The sequence below is a fragment of the Zootermopsis nevadensis genome, unplaced genomic scaffold (assembly GCF_977971745.1).
Source record: "Zootermopsis nevadensis isolate Lab colony 2312 unplaced genomic scaffold, Znev_1.0 Znev_ptg000011l, whole genome shotgun sequence".
Taxonomy (NCBI): domain Eukaryota; kingdom Metazoa; phylum Arthropoda; class Insecta; order Blattodea; family Termopsidae; genus Zootermopsis; species Zootermopsis nevadensis.
This window is the reverse complement of record NW_028259143.1, coordinates 4,244,674-4,261,388: the sequence shown is the minus strand read 5'-3', so window position 1 is coordinate 4,261,388 and position 16,715 is coordinate 4,244,674. Positions and strand designations below refer to the sequence as shown.

The following is a 16,715-nucleotide window of genomic DNA, read 5'->3' as shown; positions in this document are numbered from 1 at the left end:
TAAAATTTATTTTACAATTAATTAACATAAATTTAATATAAAATGTGATATGAATTATCCTAATTATCTTTGTATATCTAACTGCAATCCAAAATGGATTTCAAAGATCCTGGCAATAAATCAAATTTCAGTCCGAGTGCTCTTTAGAAATATGATTTCCTCTTGGCTGAGAACCATGTCATTAAGGAACACAAAAGACACAGAGACAAAAACATGCAGTTTAAAAATATGGAACTAGACAGGGGTCAGGTTTACAACATGGACAGAACTGACTTCTCCCTTGCACACACTGGATACAAAATACACTGACACCAAACGTCAGTCTGGATACGGTGCAGGTTATATACCTCACTGATTACAAAGTTATCCACATCCAGAAGCCAACTTATTGTTTAAATTGCAGATAAGGGTCGAGGCTAAAGTTAGAAGTCCTAGAAAAACTAGAAAAATCTGATCCCCCCCCCCAAAAAAAAAAAAAATTCACAAATTAAAGATTGAATGTCAGAAATTCAGTCTGCTAAAGTTTTACTTCATGAAAACAAGTTCTTCTTGTTCTTAACAAGAACACAAATTATTATGCAAGATTTAACAGAATGGAAGAGGTCCTTATTCCAATACCTTATATTGCTGAATTTCCTTCTCCACGGCCACAGCTTTCAGAGGAAGGTATCCAGCATACTTCTTAGCCTCACTGTTTTTGGCCTTAAGCCATGCATGCACTGCCTCCATATCAGCCTCAAACTTCTTCCTGGCTTCAACCCCTGCTCCCACATGGTCAATTTCACTTCTTAACTTCGAGCAAAGTTCGCTCTGTTCCGATGCCAGACTCTTCAGCCCATTCTCCAGTTGCTGCTGCTCACTAGGTTCAAGTTCTGTCTGCATGTTGTTCACACGCTTCTCCAGTGTCTCCAGCAACACCTGTTTGCCTTCTGCTTCCTTCAGGAGAGCCTGAAGTTCACAATGTAAGAATTATTCTTCTCAGTCGAAGTCACAAAAAGGGAATAAAAATTGAATAGAAGAGAAGTATAATAAAATCACTTGAAATATAAGGTATACTTTCTTACAGGTTTCTCTACTGAAATGCTGGGATAATCTGCTTGAGCCCTCTACAGTTACAAAATGATAGGGCAGATGGCAGCCCAGAAGCACCACATGAAATGACAGTCAGTGTTCAAGTGCAATAAAACCAGCAGCAGCAGAAGTATGCTCTGTTCAATGTACATATTCATTCCAGATCCTATTTTACTAGGAAATAAAGTATTACATATATGGACATTAATGTGTTTTAGTTATTTAAGGTAAAAACTTACTCGTAGAGATTGGAGTTTGTCATCTGCGACTTTGCTCTCAAACCCAACTGGTGGCTGTGTTTCCAATTGCTTCAGTTTCTCTCGAATCCATTCTCTAGCTTGTTCAATTTCTTGACAAGCACCTTCTAATCCTTTATTTGTCATTTCCAACACCTGTGCTTTACGCTGGATTCTCTTTGCAATGTCATTGTATCTTCTTTCTACTGACTTCAACTGAAAACATGAAAATGAAGTTAAGTGTACAATTTGTCACACTTTTAAGTAACAGATACTGTCTTTCAATAATACCTTCAACAAGCCATAGCCACTTCTTAAAAAAATCTTCAACCATTGAAACTTCACATCCCTCCAAATATAATACTTTCAGTGCCTTATAATAAAGTACATCTAGTTCTGAACGACACCTTGACTTAGTTTACGTAAACCTACTGATGCTTTAGTTACCTGTTCCTCAACTTGCTGAGAATCCAGATTACTAACAACATCAATTACGGCATTGGCCAAACGTTTGATTTCATCCACTCTTCTTGGACCTTGACTCTCAAACTCAGAGCCAATTTCAGAGATAACAGCCAGTTTATGAATACAGTCCAGTCCACTCCCTTTGTCCAGAACTTCCATTTGTTTTATCAGGGAATCAAACCAGCTATGAATATCTTGGAGATTAATTCTGTACTCCTCAATTATACTTTGTGCTGCTTGTTTCTTTCCCATTACTTGTGTCAGCTGGAAGAATAATAAACAGTAATTCCTATTTATACATTCACTTGCATTACAGCATATTAAAGACACACTCTGGATGGAAGGTGGGGGAAAACTAAGGATAGTAGAACTCCTATTAATTATTTTAAACAATTATTAATACTTCAGATCTGATTCATCACTCTTTCAATCAACTACGAAACCTTTGACTTTTGTTTATAATCAGTTCTTAACATCCTATTGAAATTGAATTCAAAAACCTTTTCAACTTTTGTGACAAGCCAATCACATGCCATATATGAAAGGGTTAGCATAATTACAATCACAAGCCTTCATTTTGTAATGCTTTGGTAGCTTCCTAAACAAATGGCATATACCTCAGTCTCCAACTTGCTCAGTTGTTCTTCTAACTTTGGTCCAGTTTCTTCAGCAACTGGCAACTCAGACACGAGAAGAGCTCTTCGCTCTCCAATGGCTCCTAGCATCTCGTGCATGTTAACCAGCTCTGCTCGGGCTGCCTCAGGACGCAATTTAGCAGGTCGGGATCGCCAGTCTGTTACAACAGCATTCTGCTCTGCGACCCATTGCTGTAATGATGCCCGTTGCCGTTCACCTTCTTCCATTTCACTCACAGTGGATGTTAGTCCTGACAAACGGTTTTGAACCTGAAAATATAATGTAAAACAAAATTATAATTGTCTAATTTGTTCAGTTTCATTCTAGAGTTAAATAGTAAGCCTGCTGATTAAAATGCTGGCAAATACACTTGCAGAATTTGTTTCTGTTAAAAATAATTCTTACATCGTTTAATTATGTACTGAATTATATGCCATCAAAGCTGTGAGCTTTTCTGTTATTGGGTTCATTTTGAAGAAGTGGTGACATATTGATTTGCTACCAGATAAGATACAAAGCAGAAGAGAAGTAAGGGATCAAGATGCGCAGGTTAATGAAATTCTTACACATAGAATAAAACTAGAATCTACAGGTTTCTTTATGTAACAATTTGTAAAATAAGATCATGATTTCTTCAACCACTGGTTCTAAGTCACATGCATGATTTTATAAGGAACTAAGCATGTCATAATATTCTGACCACTGAGTACTTAATCTTACCTTATCAGTCATACTGTTCAACTTTCTAAGGAAACCTTGTGATTCCAAATTCTTGAGAAGAAGCTGCAGTTTGTCATTGCCTCTTGATTCCTCTTTTGCTCTGTCACTAAGTTGCTACACAAGTAACATACAAAACATGCTAATATTTACAGGCATAACACATATTTCATGCATCATAATGGAAAGTGAAGGATTTGGTTAGTGAATCTGAAAAGTCTCTGCTACATCTGAGAGATAAAATTAATCTTTTTCTTTAAATTGCTGCAAATTTTATTTTCAAAAAGGTTTCATTATAATAACAAAGCAATTCTAATGTGTTAATATTTTTAACAAATTTCTTAAGAGATATGAAAGCTGATATTATAGTTGTATTATCATGTTGCTATAAAATGAAAATTCAGGCAGAAAATACAATTTCTACTATCATATGGCTACCATCACATGCCATCTAGTCAATTAAGTAATTTCATCACTTTAAGTGAAGTTACTCTGCAGTTGAAATAGCATCATTAAATAAACTAAGAATGAAATATCACTTTTACTTCAGCTACACTGGAAACCATTCTGGATATCATGGCAGAGAGAAAAATAATTACACTAATTTCCTACATTTTAGATACTGGTATTACTGCTTCATTGACACTGTACAGATGCTAAGAGTCTTTTAAGATTCACTTATTTTCCAGAAAATCATTCAATGTGTTTACAGCGAGTGAGTCTAATGCAACAGCAAGGTTAAAATTCAACAGTATATTTCCAGAGCCATAAGTTACTACTACTACCAAATCTCCACAAATATTACAATTATGCTGTCAAACTCATCACTAAACAAATTTACGGCAACAAAAAAATAGTGTGTTCTGCTATTCTGTATTTTAACCTATATATTACAATACGATAAAGCAAGCAACGATCCATGTTAATAAGTTTAATGTCAACTGAACAGCAACACTCAAAAAAGAAATAGTCAAACCATTAATTCTTAGGCAAGGACCATATTACAAGTTCTTCCATTGATTTTTAATTAGTAATTATTTAGACGTGCATCACAATCAAGTAAAACTCCATGACAGGAAAAGAAAGAGTACATACCAGCTGAAGAATGTAAAGAAAAATATGTACATATGAATACAAAGGGCATATACGTTGTATGTGATCAAGATCATAAGTTATGGTTATGTGAAACATCAATTTAACTGCTAAACATAAACATTTCTAATGTGCTCGGAAGTGCTCAGTCTCTTCCCGTCATTTTCTAATATATTGCACAGGATTCTTTCACACTGAACTCAACAGGAAGCATCAGTAATTATAAGTAGACACCAAAATGGTAAAGCAAAATCTGGATACTTGTAACGCTACCTGGTCTATCAAATCTTCTAATCTTGCTCTTACTACCAGCTCTCTGTCAGGGATGGGGGGTGGTATAGTGTCCTGTGGACTGCTGGGTCGAGAAATACAGGCAGCAGCAGCTTCACAAGCCTGTACAGCCACAGCAAGGCGAGACTTTTCAGCTTGGAGCTTGTTGTGCAGACTCTATAAAACAAACATTCTCATCTCATCACTGTTGCTAGTACAAGTCTGGTCCATGAAATGCTGTGGATCTTCATTAACTTACAACTCTTAACTGGCTCTCTTTTTTTTCAGCTTCTTCCTTGGATTTATTCAGTGACAATAATTATAATAATCAAAAGTTTTCAGATTTTTCAAGTTATGCACATTTTAAGAGAACTTATAAGTTAAAATCACATGAGAAAGTTACACAAAAGTGAGATAGCTGCTTCCAGACTTTAAAATTGGTCTTTTGTTTACTTCACATTCAACCATTTTCGGTAAACTACATACAGTTAGTATTGAACAGGTCATTGAGAGAATGGATATGATAGTTTGTTAGATTAATTTCAATTATTTCTTCTAGTTCTGATTTACTGTTTGCCATACAAGTGCAAAGTGAAAGTAATAAACTTCATGTTAGACTGTAATACAACACAGAGTACATGTAATGGCAGCAGTCAATTCCAATAACTCATACCAAATTACATTTATTAATGGTTTTACCCTGGCAGTTTCAAGCTGCTGTTGTGCCACTTTGAGGTTTAATGGAGATTCAACTTCTTCATTGATAACTGGTTCAAAGGCATCAAGATTTTTCATTATACTTTCCAGAGTATCTTCATATTCCTGGAATTTGGACAAAGACTCCAGCAGTCGATTCTGAAACAAGAAATTGTTGACAATATTCATGCTGATAATACTATGAATATCTGATATTTATCCACACTCCGACTTTTCACTACGGCAATTTTTATATTCAATATATAAAATAATTTCTTACATGTGAATGCTTTTCATGCATTTCATACCAATTTGCATAAAGAGGCAATGCTGGAAGGTTCTTGACTGTTTATAAGCCAGTACAAAAGACAAAATTACAATAAAACTACCAAGAAATTACATAGATATGCCATATCCAAAAACAAACTTGCTGAATTTAATACCTTGATCTGTAAAGCAGTATGAAGGAGAGAGTTGTAACTATCCTGAACATTGCGCAGCTGTTTCTCTATTGTCTCTTGTACTGATGGTGTTGTTCCAACGTATCTCTCAATTTGGCCATGACCTTTAGCTTTCACATCATCCAAAGTAGCTTGGTATTTCTGAATATCTCCTAGGAGCGCCTGAAAATGTAAAATAGAACTACAGTGAATAGCAGTGAAGGGCTAGGAAGCTTAAGAGTCTGGCACGGCAGATTTTCTACAGAATTATGATTCTGAGCTATTTTATGTGTTATTATATCGTCAGACTATGAGAACTACAGTAAATTTTAAATTAGCTGTCCCAGTAAACAACATATCCATATTTTTGCAACTTCCAGTTCTGAACATGCACTCTCACAGAATTAATAAGAATTCATATTATATGAGTTCTTGCCCTTTCCAAATTAAAAAACAAAAAGCCTTGTAATGGGGAATTTCAATGCACAATTTATTTGTACAAAGTTTGAATGTGAAGTCTGTGGCTTACACAAATGTGTCAAAAAAATCCACACTCTCATATAAAATATGTTTTAATGAACTATGACAGGAATCTCTTTATGATGTATATAAATGCAGGCAAAACTTTAACAAGAATGAAACTATCTTTTGAAAATTCTTTTTCATAAAATACAGCCTAAGAAACAGATTTTTCATAAACACATCAGTCCCCTAAAACAAAAAACAATAGTCAAAATTCCACAATCCAAAACTGCGCCAACTGCGATGAGCAGGTTTATTGTAGCAAGAAAGCAGAAATAAACTAAACATACCTCATGCTGAGATATTTGCTCTTGTGTCTGCTCTCTGTTTGTAATATACAGAGAATTATGGGCCATTAGTTGGAAGGAGATCTGAAGCAACCATTTCTCAGTGTCTTGGAGTGACTGGTGATATGATGTATATTCCTGTGACATTAAATAAAATGCATAAGAACTGTAAAATTTAATTATGCAGCTGTGTAATTTTAATTTAATCTAATATGCTTCCGTGAATCTTATACCTTGACAGTTAACATCGTAGTAATTTAATACTACTGTTTGTAGAAGGTACATACGAACCTTCATTTCAACTTCTAGATCTTCTCTACGTGAAGCAATGCTACTGGCAAGTTGATCCCATCTTGTCTGTAGTCTCTGAATTTCTTCTAGAACTGCAGGTCTACTAGCCCAAACTGATAATTCACTAGATTCTGACAGCAAATGATCCAGGTCCACTCGTTTGGCTGTCACTTCATTTTGGATGTGCTAAGAGATAAATTATTGTTAAAATAATTCTACAGTAAAATAAGAGTGGGATACAGATGATCTGACAAGAGGAGTCAGAAGTCCATACCTCACTTCAGGAATTACCAGTAACTGGTAAATCGATTTTGATAGTCACTTCAGTATGACCAAATCTGAGTAGCATAAATTCAGGAGAATGGAATATATTCTCATACTGAAATATGGACACATCATATAAACATACATTTACTTCCTTCAGAAAAAAGTTATTGGAAAACTATTGTTTTACCTTGCATCTTTCAATAAGTGTCTTCATTTCTCCAAGTTCTGCCTTAGTGTCAGGGGTCTCTATAATAGCTGCTTCTATTTCTGAAATCCAGTTTTCCAGCCTATATTTTGAATCACTGTAATCTTCCCATCGGCTCACTGCAGCCTAGAATTAAGAAACAAATTACACCCACAGGGCTCTGGTTAGTCTCTAATATTCTATAGATTTTAATATATTTAACACTAATCTATTGATCTTGAAGTAACTAATTTACTATTATTGTTAATATTATTCTTATTAAAGAGAATCATTCTTGATTATACAGAAATGAATGCAATGTTACACATTTACATTTCTGAAGTGTACAAATTAACATATTTTCTGGTCAGGTGAACACTTTAAAAAATCAAATTCATTTATTCCTCCATTTACAGTGGTAAAGTACACTATTTGTAATTAACTGGATGAGGAATTGTCCCATAAAATGGCCAATGAGACTTCATCTTCTACTTGAACTAACTATATTTCATGTTGATAAAACATGTTCCAGCAACATTCATTCAAGAATTGGTCTTTCTGTCTCTTTTATGGGACCGCCTCTATTTCTTTGCAATGGGTTTACAGTGAAAATGCATACCTTTAATTGCGCCATAACTGAAGTGAGGTCAATATTCAGCTGCTCCCAACTGTTTCGCAGATATGTCATATCTTCACGTAATGTGTCCTGTTGATCTGTTGGAGTTGTGTTAATGGCTTTTGTGAAAACGTCCTGCATTACTGACATTAGATGTTGACCTTCAGTCATGCGGGTAGACACCAACTAAAAATAAGGGATGGAAAGTTGTGTTCATAAGACTTATTTTGTAAAATGTTTATAAATTTAACACAACTTGAAAGAGAATAATAATAATAACTACCATTCAAGAATACTTATTAATTCAAAACATGTAACATAAAACCAGCAATGAAATATTATACCCTTTTTCTTTTACAGAAAATAAGGTGATGATTTTTTCAGTATATAAGGTGAAAATACTGTTTTTGTCTGCCCTAGGAATATATACAAAATCAGTACACATAATGTTCTCAAGTTTATATGCAGACAGAAACTGTATTAAAATAAATTAGAATATTCTTATGCTGAAAATTATAACTGTTGCTCTCTAACCACATAGCACACACATATGAGCGATTTATATATGAAGATGACATGCAGCAAGATATGTTAACAATTTATACAGTACAGACTCATATAGTAAAATTTTCAATCATTCTTTTTATAGTTCAAACTAGATAACAACATAGACAATAAAACATATTAAATGATAGAATTACAGTACATATAAAACTTTCAGCCTCTATGGGAACAGTAATGCAGAAGTGGCAAAAGTTTTTTAATACAGACCCGAATGGTTTCCAATTTGTCTCTTGTGGAAGCTTCATCTCCAACTCCAATGCAGTCTTGTACAGTGCCATGAGCTCGCTTCAACCAAGTATCAAATTCTTCCTTTGCTTTTATAAACTCAGTGTGGTCTGACAAATTTTTCTCCACTCGAGAAACAAGACCCTAGAAACATAAGACAGAGTTAATACTACTTTCATTGTTATGAATTTTAATGTCTAGCTTGTGTGAAGTACCGATAGTACAGCATCTGACATCTTTAATAAAGGATCAGAAAATACACAGATGTATACTAAATTGACAACTTATACTATTTATGGTCTAAAGTATACATATAAAGACCCTGGTAATACTAAACTAAAATTAAGGGCCTCTTACAGGCTTTGCTACATGATTAAACATTAAACTACTGCACACAGTTACAAAGAAGTTCTGCAGTATTAAGACATTAATATGACTACCAAAATGTTTATCAAAATTCAACAGTACACCTGACATACACAGGTTTAAGTAATTTTATTCTTTGTAATTATCACCTCATACAGCCTATTATTTCAGAGTGTTATGACCAAATTCAAGTAACCTGAATATAACACTAAAAACTAAAATTCCTCACTTTTATAGAAAATGTCAGAAAGAATAAATAGTTAAATTCTGTTCTAGTTTCTATCAACCTTATAATTAAACCACTAAAATCATAAAATTGTTTCATGCTCAATTAGCATCTGAACATTAAATTGACAAGAATTGTCACAAAAATCTCCAGCACTGACAGGCACATACCTGGACTGTGGTGAGCAAGTTTGTGTATGCTCCCTGGAGTTGTACTGCATTGTCTCTGACCCAGCTGCAGGCACTCAGTTCCATTAAGACTTCACAGCGGTCATTAAGCTCTTCCATAACAATCTTCTGCTGCACAGCTTCTTGGAGAATTATCTAAAACCAAGTGAGAATATTTTCAAAAAAGCCTCACATTTGCATTACACTGACTGTCACATGCACAGAACCACATATAAGGGTGAATAAGGGGGAGGGGAAGGTTTATGTATTATTTAATTAGATTAACTGCTTGGAATAATATTATTTTAACTTAAATAACATTAACATTTTACTGTCATAATATATCCTGATTAGACTCATAACTTACCCTGCACCTTTGCAGATCTTCAGGAGTCTTCTTGTCTCCATCAACTTCAGCATCTACCTTCTTCTGGAAATCAACAAGCCAAGTCTTCATCTTGTCAAAGGTGTCTGCAAAATCGTTCCAAGATACGATGCACTTCGACAGAACTTTCTGCGAGTCCTTGCAGATAATTCTCAGACCCTCCCAATCAGCTTTAAGTTGTTGGATTTCCTGCTTCAATGTGTCCTGGCCTTCAGTTCCAGTCGTCTTCATGACAGTGTTACTCAAAGCAATTGCTTTTTCCACTAACTTCTCACCTGGTAAGTACAAATCATAATTATCATCAGTGTTTATAAAATGCAGTGATAATTATACAAACTCCTCATTTTAAAGAAGTTCAGTTAATGTAGATGTCATATTCTAGTTGTGACGTTATGTGGACTTGTAGGTGGATACCAGAATTTTAGAGGAACATACTGTCTCCATCTCCAAAATGTTGGTACTCATATGTAAGCCCAAAGGATTATCATTAATATCTACTGTGAGAACCTTAAATCTCACATTCTATTAACAAATTTCTATGTTACTGTATTTTAAAATTTAAAATTTCTATTTTGGTTAGATATACATTTTTGTCTATCATCTATCAAGATAAAATGAAGAAAATTAAACATATGCTTGATAACAGAACAAAAACATAAGTCCGGAATATTAAGTATCTTCAAAATCTGCAAAAAATAAAACTCAAGAAGATATATGTAAGCATTCAAGTAGTCCCTAAAAGTTAAGTGAACAAAACTAGCACACAGTAAAATTCATAAAGTAGAATGACATATATCATATTTCATCAAAATCTGCTGAAAGAATGTGGATATATACTTCATAGTTCAATTAGGTCTTGCCTACAAAATTTAAATAAAATCTGATTAAAATTGTAGTCAGTCATTTCACTTCAATATTTTTATTTTTCACAATTTTAGAGGTCAATCTCTTCTGCTCTCAAGTTATCTGAATTGATTTAAATCTTTCAATGTTAATGCGTAATGATTTTTACTAAAACTTGCCATCATTCATAGTTGCTGCTATTTCATTCATTTTCCTTTCTTTTTCAATCGTATGTTCTTTTTCTCCATGAGGATCACTACACTGCTGAATGTCAATTCGAGTTTTTCGAACCCAGTCGAATGCATCAATATATCCTTGTTTGTACTGTTCATGTTCTTTCACTTGTTCCTCCAATGTCTGAAACATACAACATTAAATTGCAATACTAACATATATTTCACTACACCCAAGAAAACTTAAGAACAAGAACTGTTTATTTATAATTAAACCTCTCCCACTCAAACTATAAATAATGTACATAATGTAACAAAATTAATGAGACATGAGGTTTTCACAGATGCAAATAAATGGACCATGCTCTTCTGGATTGTGTCACAATCCAAAAAGATAACCACCTACAAAACTACTTGGTGATAACCCTAAAGACCACAGTTACAAAATTAATGTATGGTTTATTCATTTACTTTATCTATGACCAGTTACTGACCAAGGCCTTCTCCGTACTGCCGAAGATACAGAATAATTATGATGTACAATGACTGCTGTGGGATTAAGCAGCTGCAACCTATTTAAATATATTAACACAGTATTTGCTTTAAGGAACTGAAGGAAACCACATAGTCACAATAGCTGATCATTATGGCATTATTTTAACTAGATCTTCTGGCAGTATGAACCTGCACATGTACCTGTACCTGACTGGAACAAAGTTGAATATCATGGCATCACTGGATATGCAACACCTGCAATAACAAGAGTACAATAAATCCACTTACAGCAATATTCTTGGCAACCAAATCCTTGAGTGTCTGATATTTGTTGATGCTATCCTCATAATCCTTGACAGACAAAGATGGATCATCTGTAAGTCGATTCTTCACTCTATTCACCATCTCGCTGTGGCTGTTGATATCTCGCTGCAATGTGCGGAATTTTTCTAAAGTTGCTCGCTTTTCACTCAGATCATTAAGGAAAGTTCCTTCATCTGATCGCACTTTCTGTTCAATCTCATTCAGCCAATCAGAGAGCAATTTGTGAGCCTGTGAAGCAATGCATATTTGATATAAAAATATGTTTCAAATGTAACTATTTAGTATTATGAAACAACAGGTTCATCATTCCTTAGTAAATTATGCTTTGTTATTTTTGTTGGATTTAAGAGTAACTAACTACTATTAAGACATCAACTGTCAATGGCTATAAAAAACATATATATCCTGCATTTTTCTGGTCTTGAAATTTACTCACAAACATCCGCCTAATAATAAGCGGCCACCATGTTAAATGAAATCAACAGTGGACATCCAACTCATTAAATCTTTATATGGGAATATATTACTAAAGAGTAAGCTATTTATTACAATATAAAAAGACAAAATATTCTTATCTGGATAACTAAATTCTGTTCAGCAGATAAAGCAATGAAAACAAACTGCATTACCTTCTGAATTTCTTCCAACTGTGCAGATCTACTTGTAAGTTTTTGCCTCAGGTCTTGAACATCAATCATTAGTTTTTCAAACTCTTGTTTTAAGTTCTCTGTATCTTCCTGTATTTTGGCAGCTCCATTTTGTTCAGTGTTCAATATCACCTTCTCTTTCAACTCCAATGCATACCTGAAAGAGTAAATATAACAATTTTAGTTGTTAAATAACTATCAATAGGAATATCAGATAACTGTGTAAGTTTATTCAGTCAAGGTTCAAAAATCTTTCTTAAAGTTATAATATTATGCACTATACCTCAGCTTGTTCTGTCCCTGCTCAAGAGACTGTCTAATTGCTTTTACAGTCTGCAACTTATTGTTAACTTCTGGCAGAGTGCTTGGAATTTCAAGGCATTCATTTACTTTATCTCTGGTACGATCAACCCAATCCTGGCATTCCTGGTACAGTGTGTTATGTTGTTGGTGTTCCTGAAATACATTAAAATTAAGCATCTGAAGTACAGTCACTTTTTAACAACATTTATAATCATAAAAGTTGCAGTAATTATTTTGTTAACTTGTGATATAAGAACAAATTGCACCAACATTACCTGATAATGCAGCTCAAGCCGCCTCATGATCTCTTTGGCAAGAGACAGTAGAGCATTGTATTTCGTGGTCATCTGTGTAACAGCATTGCTGATTCTTGTGTCTGCACAAGTCTCCAGCAACATTTGAGCTTTCATATTTAGACGGTCCAATTCTTTTTGCCAGTCAAATAAAGTTTGCAGATGAGCCTGTAAAAGGAAATAGATTAAACATAAATATTTCTCAAATAATTTCCAATATCAGATCTGCAATATACCCCTAATACAATAGTAATGTCTTATGCAAAAATTGTTATTGATTTGAAGCTGATTATTTGATAGTAGATGTCACGAATTTATATCTATGATTATGTTTTTGTTACAGTCATCAGGAATTACCTGGGAAAAATGCATAGACATGAATAATTTTAAAGCTTTTTTGATATCAAAAGCAGCATGTTTCAGAACAACAAGATCAACAAATGAATGTTAGGATATCAGTTACCTGGAATTGTTCCAGAACATTTTTCTTTTCTTCTAAACTGTCTTGAAGTTTGTTGAACGTCTGTACCACTTGTTCAGTCTGGGTAAGCCAGTCAGAAGCTTCTTGGTACTGGTCTTCATACTCAGTCCATTTAACAATGCCAACTTCCAACAGACTTTTAGTTCGGTTGAGGGACTCACTGAACGGAAGAGAATAACAAACTTAAAATGTGATAAATATTTTACATTAATATAACAAATTAAACATTAGCTGCTGCCTTATCAATAATCAGCTATTACATCAGTAGAGTAAGTAACCAGAAACAAAACAGAATGAGAGACCTAAGAAAATTATTCATATTTAAATGTTTGGCAAAGGTATAACCAAATTTTTCCAGTCATGCCATAACATCAAATTGTTGATATATTCCACCTCTTATTATTTTAATTTCTCTCGCCTCATTTCTGCATAAGCTTAATTTTTACCCCTCTTGCAACAGAAATGTTCCTTCTCAGACATATTCCAGAAATTTTTGTCATATGGTACAAATTTACATGAAAAGACAATTAATTAATAATCAAACATGATATTTTCTGTTAAATTGTTATTTTTCTTTTCTGTTTCCATGTTAAACAGCATCTATTTTTCAAGGCAATTTCACATTGGCTTGTATATATTCTCAGCACTGGAAACATTTTCTGGTAAAAGCAGGTTTCTGTTTATGTTTGGTTTTAGACAAATTTTATTGTACAGGTTCTTAGTGACTTGTTCTAATTGTTTTATAATCTTCTTCACCAGGATTTATTTCGATATAACAACTTACATGAAAGTGTCATATTCTTCTTGCAATAAACCAACTTCTTCTTCAATTACTTCCTTATCCTCTGGATCTGCAACTTGGCAAGCAACATCTCCTTGTTCCAAAGCCTTTTCCAGTTTTTTCTGGCCCTCTTTCTGTTCACTTTCAAGTACCTGCACATCATGAAATTTATATGACTGACCTATTGCCAGATACACCAAATATAATTGTAAAGACAGGAATGGTAATCAGTTATTCAGTCTCCTCACCATTAAAAAACATGAGAAATTTATTAACATTTTCTTCATTGCATAAGGTTCATGTTCCTTGAAAATTACATCCTTAGGTTTATTTTATCTTGCAATTTACTAAGGAGATATCACAATGAGAAATTAATTCCAAATTAAGTTAAACAAAACTTCTTTCGCACCACATTCAGACAAAAAAAATCCTATGACGCATGGTTAAATAAGTTATTACTGTGATTTTTACTTACTGTCAACTGTGACACTTTACTACTGAGAGATTCCTTGTCACCAGTTGGCTCTGAACATTTGCTGAGTTTCTCCTTTGCAGCTCGGATCCACTGCATAAAGTCGTTACCAGCGTCTATGAATGCCTGATGCTGTTCCACTGTTTCCTTTTGTTTAGCATACAGTTCTTTGGCATGTTTACTCAGTGTTTCATATTTGCTGGATATCTCAGAAGCAGGCTGTGCTTGTAACAAATCCTCTGCTTTGGATGTTACTGACTGTATCATTGGCTCGAATGATACAATGTCTTGAACAATGCTGTTTGTTTGACGCAGCGTAGCCTTCCTCTCTCCAATACTCAGAGAGCTTAGACCTGCAGCTGGAACCTTTTTTGCTTTTGAGGCCTGCGGACAGATAATTCACAAAATTTCTGAAGAGTATACTACTAGGGTAGCTACTAAAACTATGCTAAAATCTACATTTAAATTAAGCAGAAAATAAATTATAAATCAGGCTAAATATCTGAACAGAATTCTAAACATTTTCCTACAAGTAATTCAATATATATCTTACTAACCTTTTGTTCACAAACTTGCTGTAACTTTGCCTCACGATCTGTGATCCACTGCTGGAGTTGTGAGTATGAAGAGCTGTAGTCAGCCCACTGTAGCAGGCTAGTTTCCAGATGAACCTTAGCAGTTGATATTTTCCTCACAATTCGATCCCAATCATTCTGGATTTCTTTCAACTGAGTATTAATAATGTCTCGCCCATCTGACCGAGTATTTCTAAGAACTTTCTCTCCACAGTTTACAGTCATATGGATCAAGTTCTGGCCTTCCTCCCTCTTCCGTAACAATTCCTATTCAAAATACAACGCAAAACTTTCTTAACACCACTGAAGCACATGAAACTGGCAACCAAAGGCTTAATATTTATGATTAGCAAAAGAAAGTAATCACAATGGAGAGTTATGAAAATAAAAGAATTCATTGGTTATTCAGATACCAATATACAAGTACCAGACCTATAAACATTGAAACATGGTTGGCAATTTCAATTCAAATTAAATTAAAAAAAATTAAAACTAGGACAGGACTAAAATACAGTCTGGATCACAAACAAGGTAACATCATGCCATATTCAGTTGCAGTTGGCAACAAGTATTTCTATGTCACATAAATGCATTTTCAACATATTAACAATAACTTCAGACTATAGAGTGAAGTCTACATGAGTTCACACAATATTATTACTTCTGTTTAGAACTTTAGAAAGCACAAACGGATTAATCAATAACAAAAATACCCTTTTCAAATTAATATACAGTTTAAATAACATCAAGTCAAGAAACAAAAAAGTGATTCATGCTGACCTGAATCTGCTCTAAGCGAGCCTGCAGAACTTCCCGGCTGCTATTTGAAGAAGCTTCACTGCAGTCCCAGATTACTTGTTTTGCATTTTCAATCCAAGCCTTAGCTTTCTCATAGTTTTCACTGTATTGCTGATGTTGTTCCAAATTTGTCTCTACTTTTTTCAAGACATCTTTAGCCAAATTCACCTGTACCTGTAATAACATAAATATGTGTAAATTAAAAATAACATCTCAAAATTATAATCTTTAGAAATATTATGTTTAGCCATAAAGAACAAACCTGGTATCTGGAATTCAGATGTCTTAATTGATTGTTGACATAGGTGTCTAAATGTGAAGTGAGTAAAACTGATGCAGTTTTGTTGAATTTTTCTATCTGTTCCTGACCTTTCTCCAGTTTTTCCATAACATCCTGGAAAACACACAACAACCATTGTTCATAATATGAAATATATGCTTTTGAAAAACTATACTGCGAAGAGAGAATGTTATAATGCACATCCTACACACCACTTTTAATCCTTCACAATGTGAAAAGAATTTCAAAATAACAAACATTCAGTTCATCAACCTTTGGCTATACAATATTCTGTATTAAGCAAGACGTAATAATCTGTTCAATGAACCACAATTTTCTTTGTTGCAAGTAAACAATTCACAAGTGCTTTATTATATATATATATATATATATATATATATATATATTAGTATTTTTAATATTTTAGTTACTAATTTTATATTTACTCAAAAAATACATAGATTTGATCATCATTTGCCATACAATTGCAACAATAAATTTCTGCAAATAATTCAATTTTGATTACG

At 33.8% G+C, this 16,715-nt stretch overlaps 1 protein-coding gene across 1 annotated transcript in view; it reads right to left on the bottom strand.

The window, feature by feature from the left end:
• The window catches only part of Msp300 (Muscle-specific protein 300 kDa), a 134,845-nt gene that overhangs the window by 53,406 nt on the left and 64,724 nt on the right, over window positions 1–16,715 (bottom strand). Inside the window, exons 59-84 of the mRNA XM_087347119.1 lie at window positions 16,171–16,302; window positions 15,891–16,082; window positions 15,093–15,377; window positions 14,539–14,919; window positions 14,067–14,215; window positions 13,265–13,442; window positions 12,784–12,969; window positions 12,489–12,661; window positions 12,188–12,362; window positions 11,523–11,786; window positions 10,746–10,923; window positions 9,706–9,998; window positions 9,342–9,494; window positions 8,562–8,723; window positions 7,794–7,976; window positions 7,178–7,321; window positions 6,724–6,909; window positions 6,436–6,570; window positions 5,627–5,806; window positions 5,187–5,342; window positions 4,491–4,664; window positions 3,129–3,242; window positions 2,390–2,677; window positions 1,755–2,036; window positions 1,311–1,523; window positions 619–948 (exon numbers count right to left, since the gene is read on the bottom strand). Coding sequence (XP_087203245.1) covers window positions 619–948; window positions 1,311–1,523; window positions 1,755–2,036; window positions 2,390–2,677; window positions 3,129–3,242; window positions 4,491–4,664; window positions 5,187–5,342; window positions 5,627–5,806; window positions 6,436–6,570; window positions 6,724–6,909; window positions 7,178–7,321; window positions 7,794–7,976; window positions 8,562–8,723; window positions 9,342–9,494; window positions 9,706–9,998; window positions 10,746–10,923; window positions 11,523–11,786; window positions 12,188–12,362; window positions 12,489–12,661; window positions 12,784–12,969; window positions 13,265–13,442; window positions 14,067–14,215; window positions 14,539–14,919; window positions 15,093–15,377; window positions 15,891–16,082; window positions 16,171–16,302 — 5,286 coding nt within the window. The remainder of the gene's footprint in view (window positions 1–618; window positions 949–1,310; window positions 1,524–1,754; window positions 2,037–2,389; window positions 2,678–3,128; window positions 3,243–4,490; window positions 4,665–5,186; window positions 5,343–5,626; window positions 5,807–6,435; window positions 6,571–6,723; window positions 6,910–7,177; window positions 7,322–7,793; window positions 7,977–8,561; window positions 8,724–9,341; window positions 9,495–9,705; window positions 9,999–10,745; window positions 10,924–11,522; window positions 11,787–12,187; window positions 12,363–12,488; window positions 12,662–12,783; window positions 12,970–13,264; window positions 13,443–14,066; window positions 14,216–14,538; window positions 14,920–15,092; window positions 15,378–15,890; window positions 16,083–16,170; window positions 16,303–16,715) is intronic.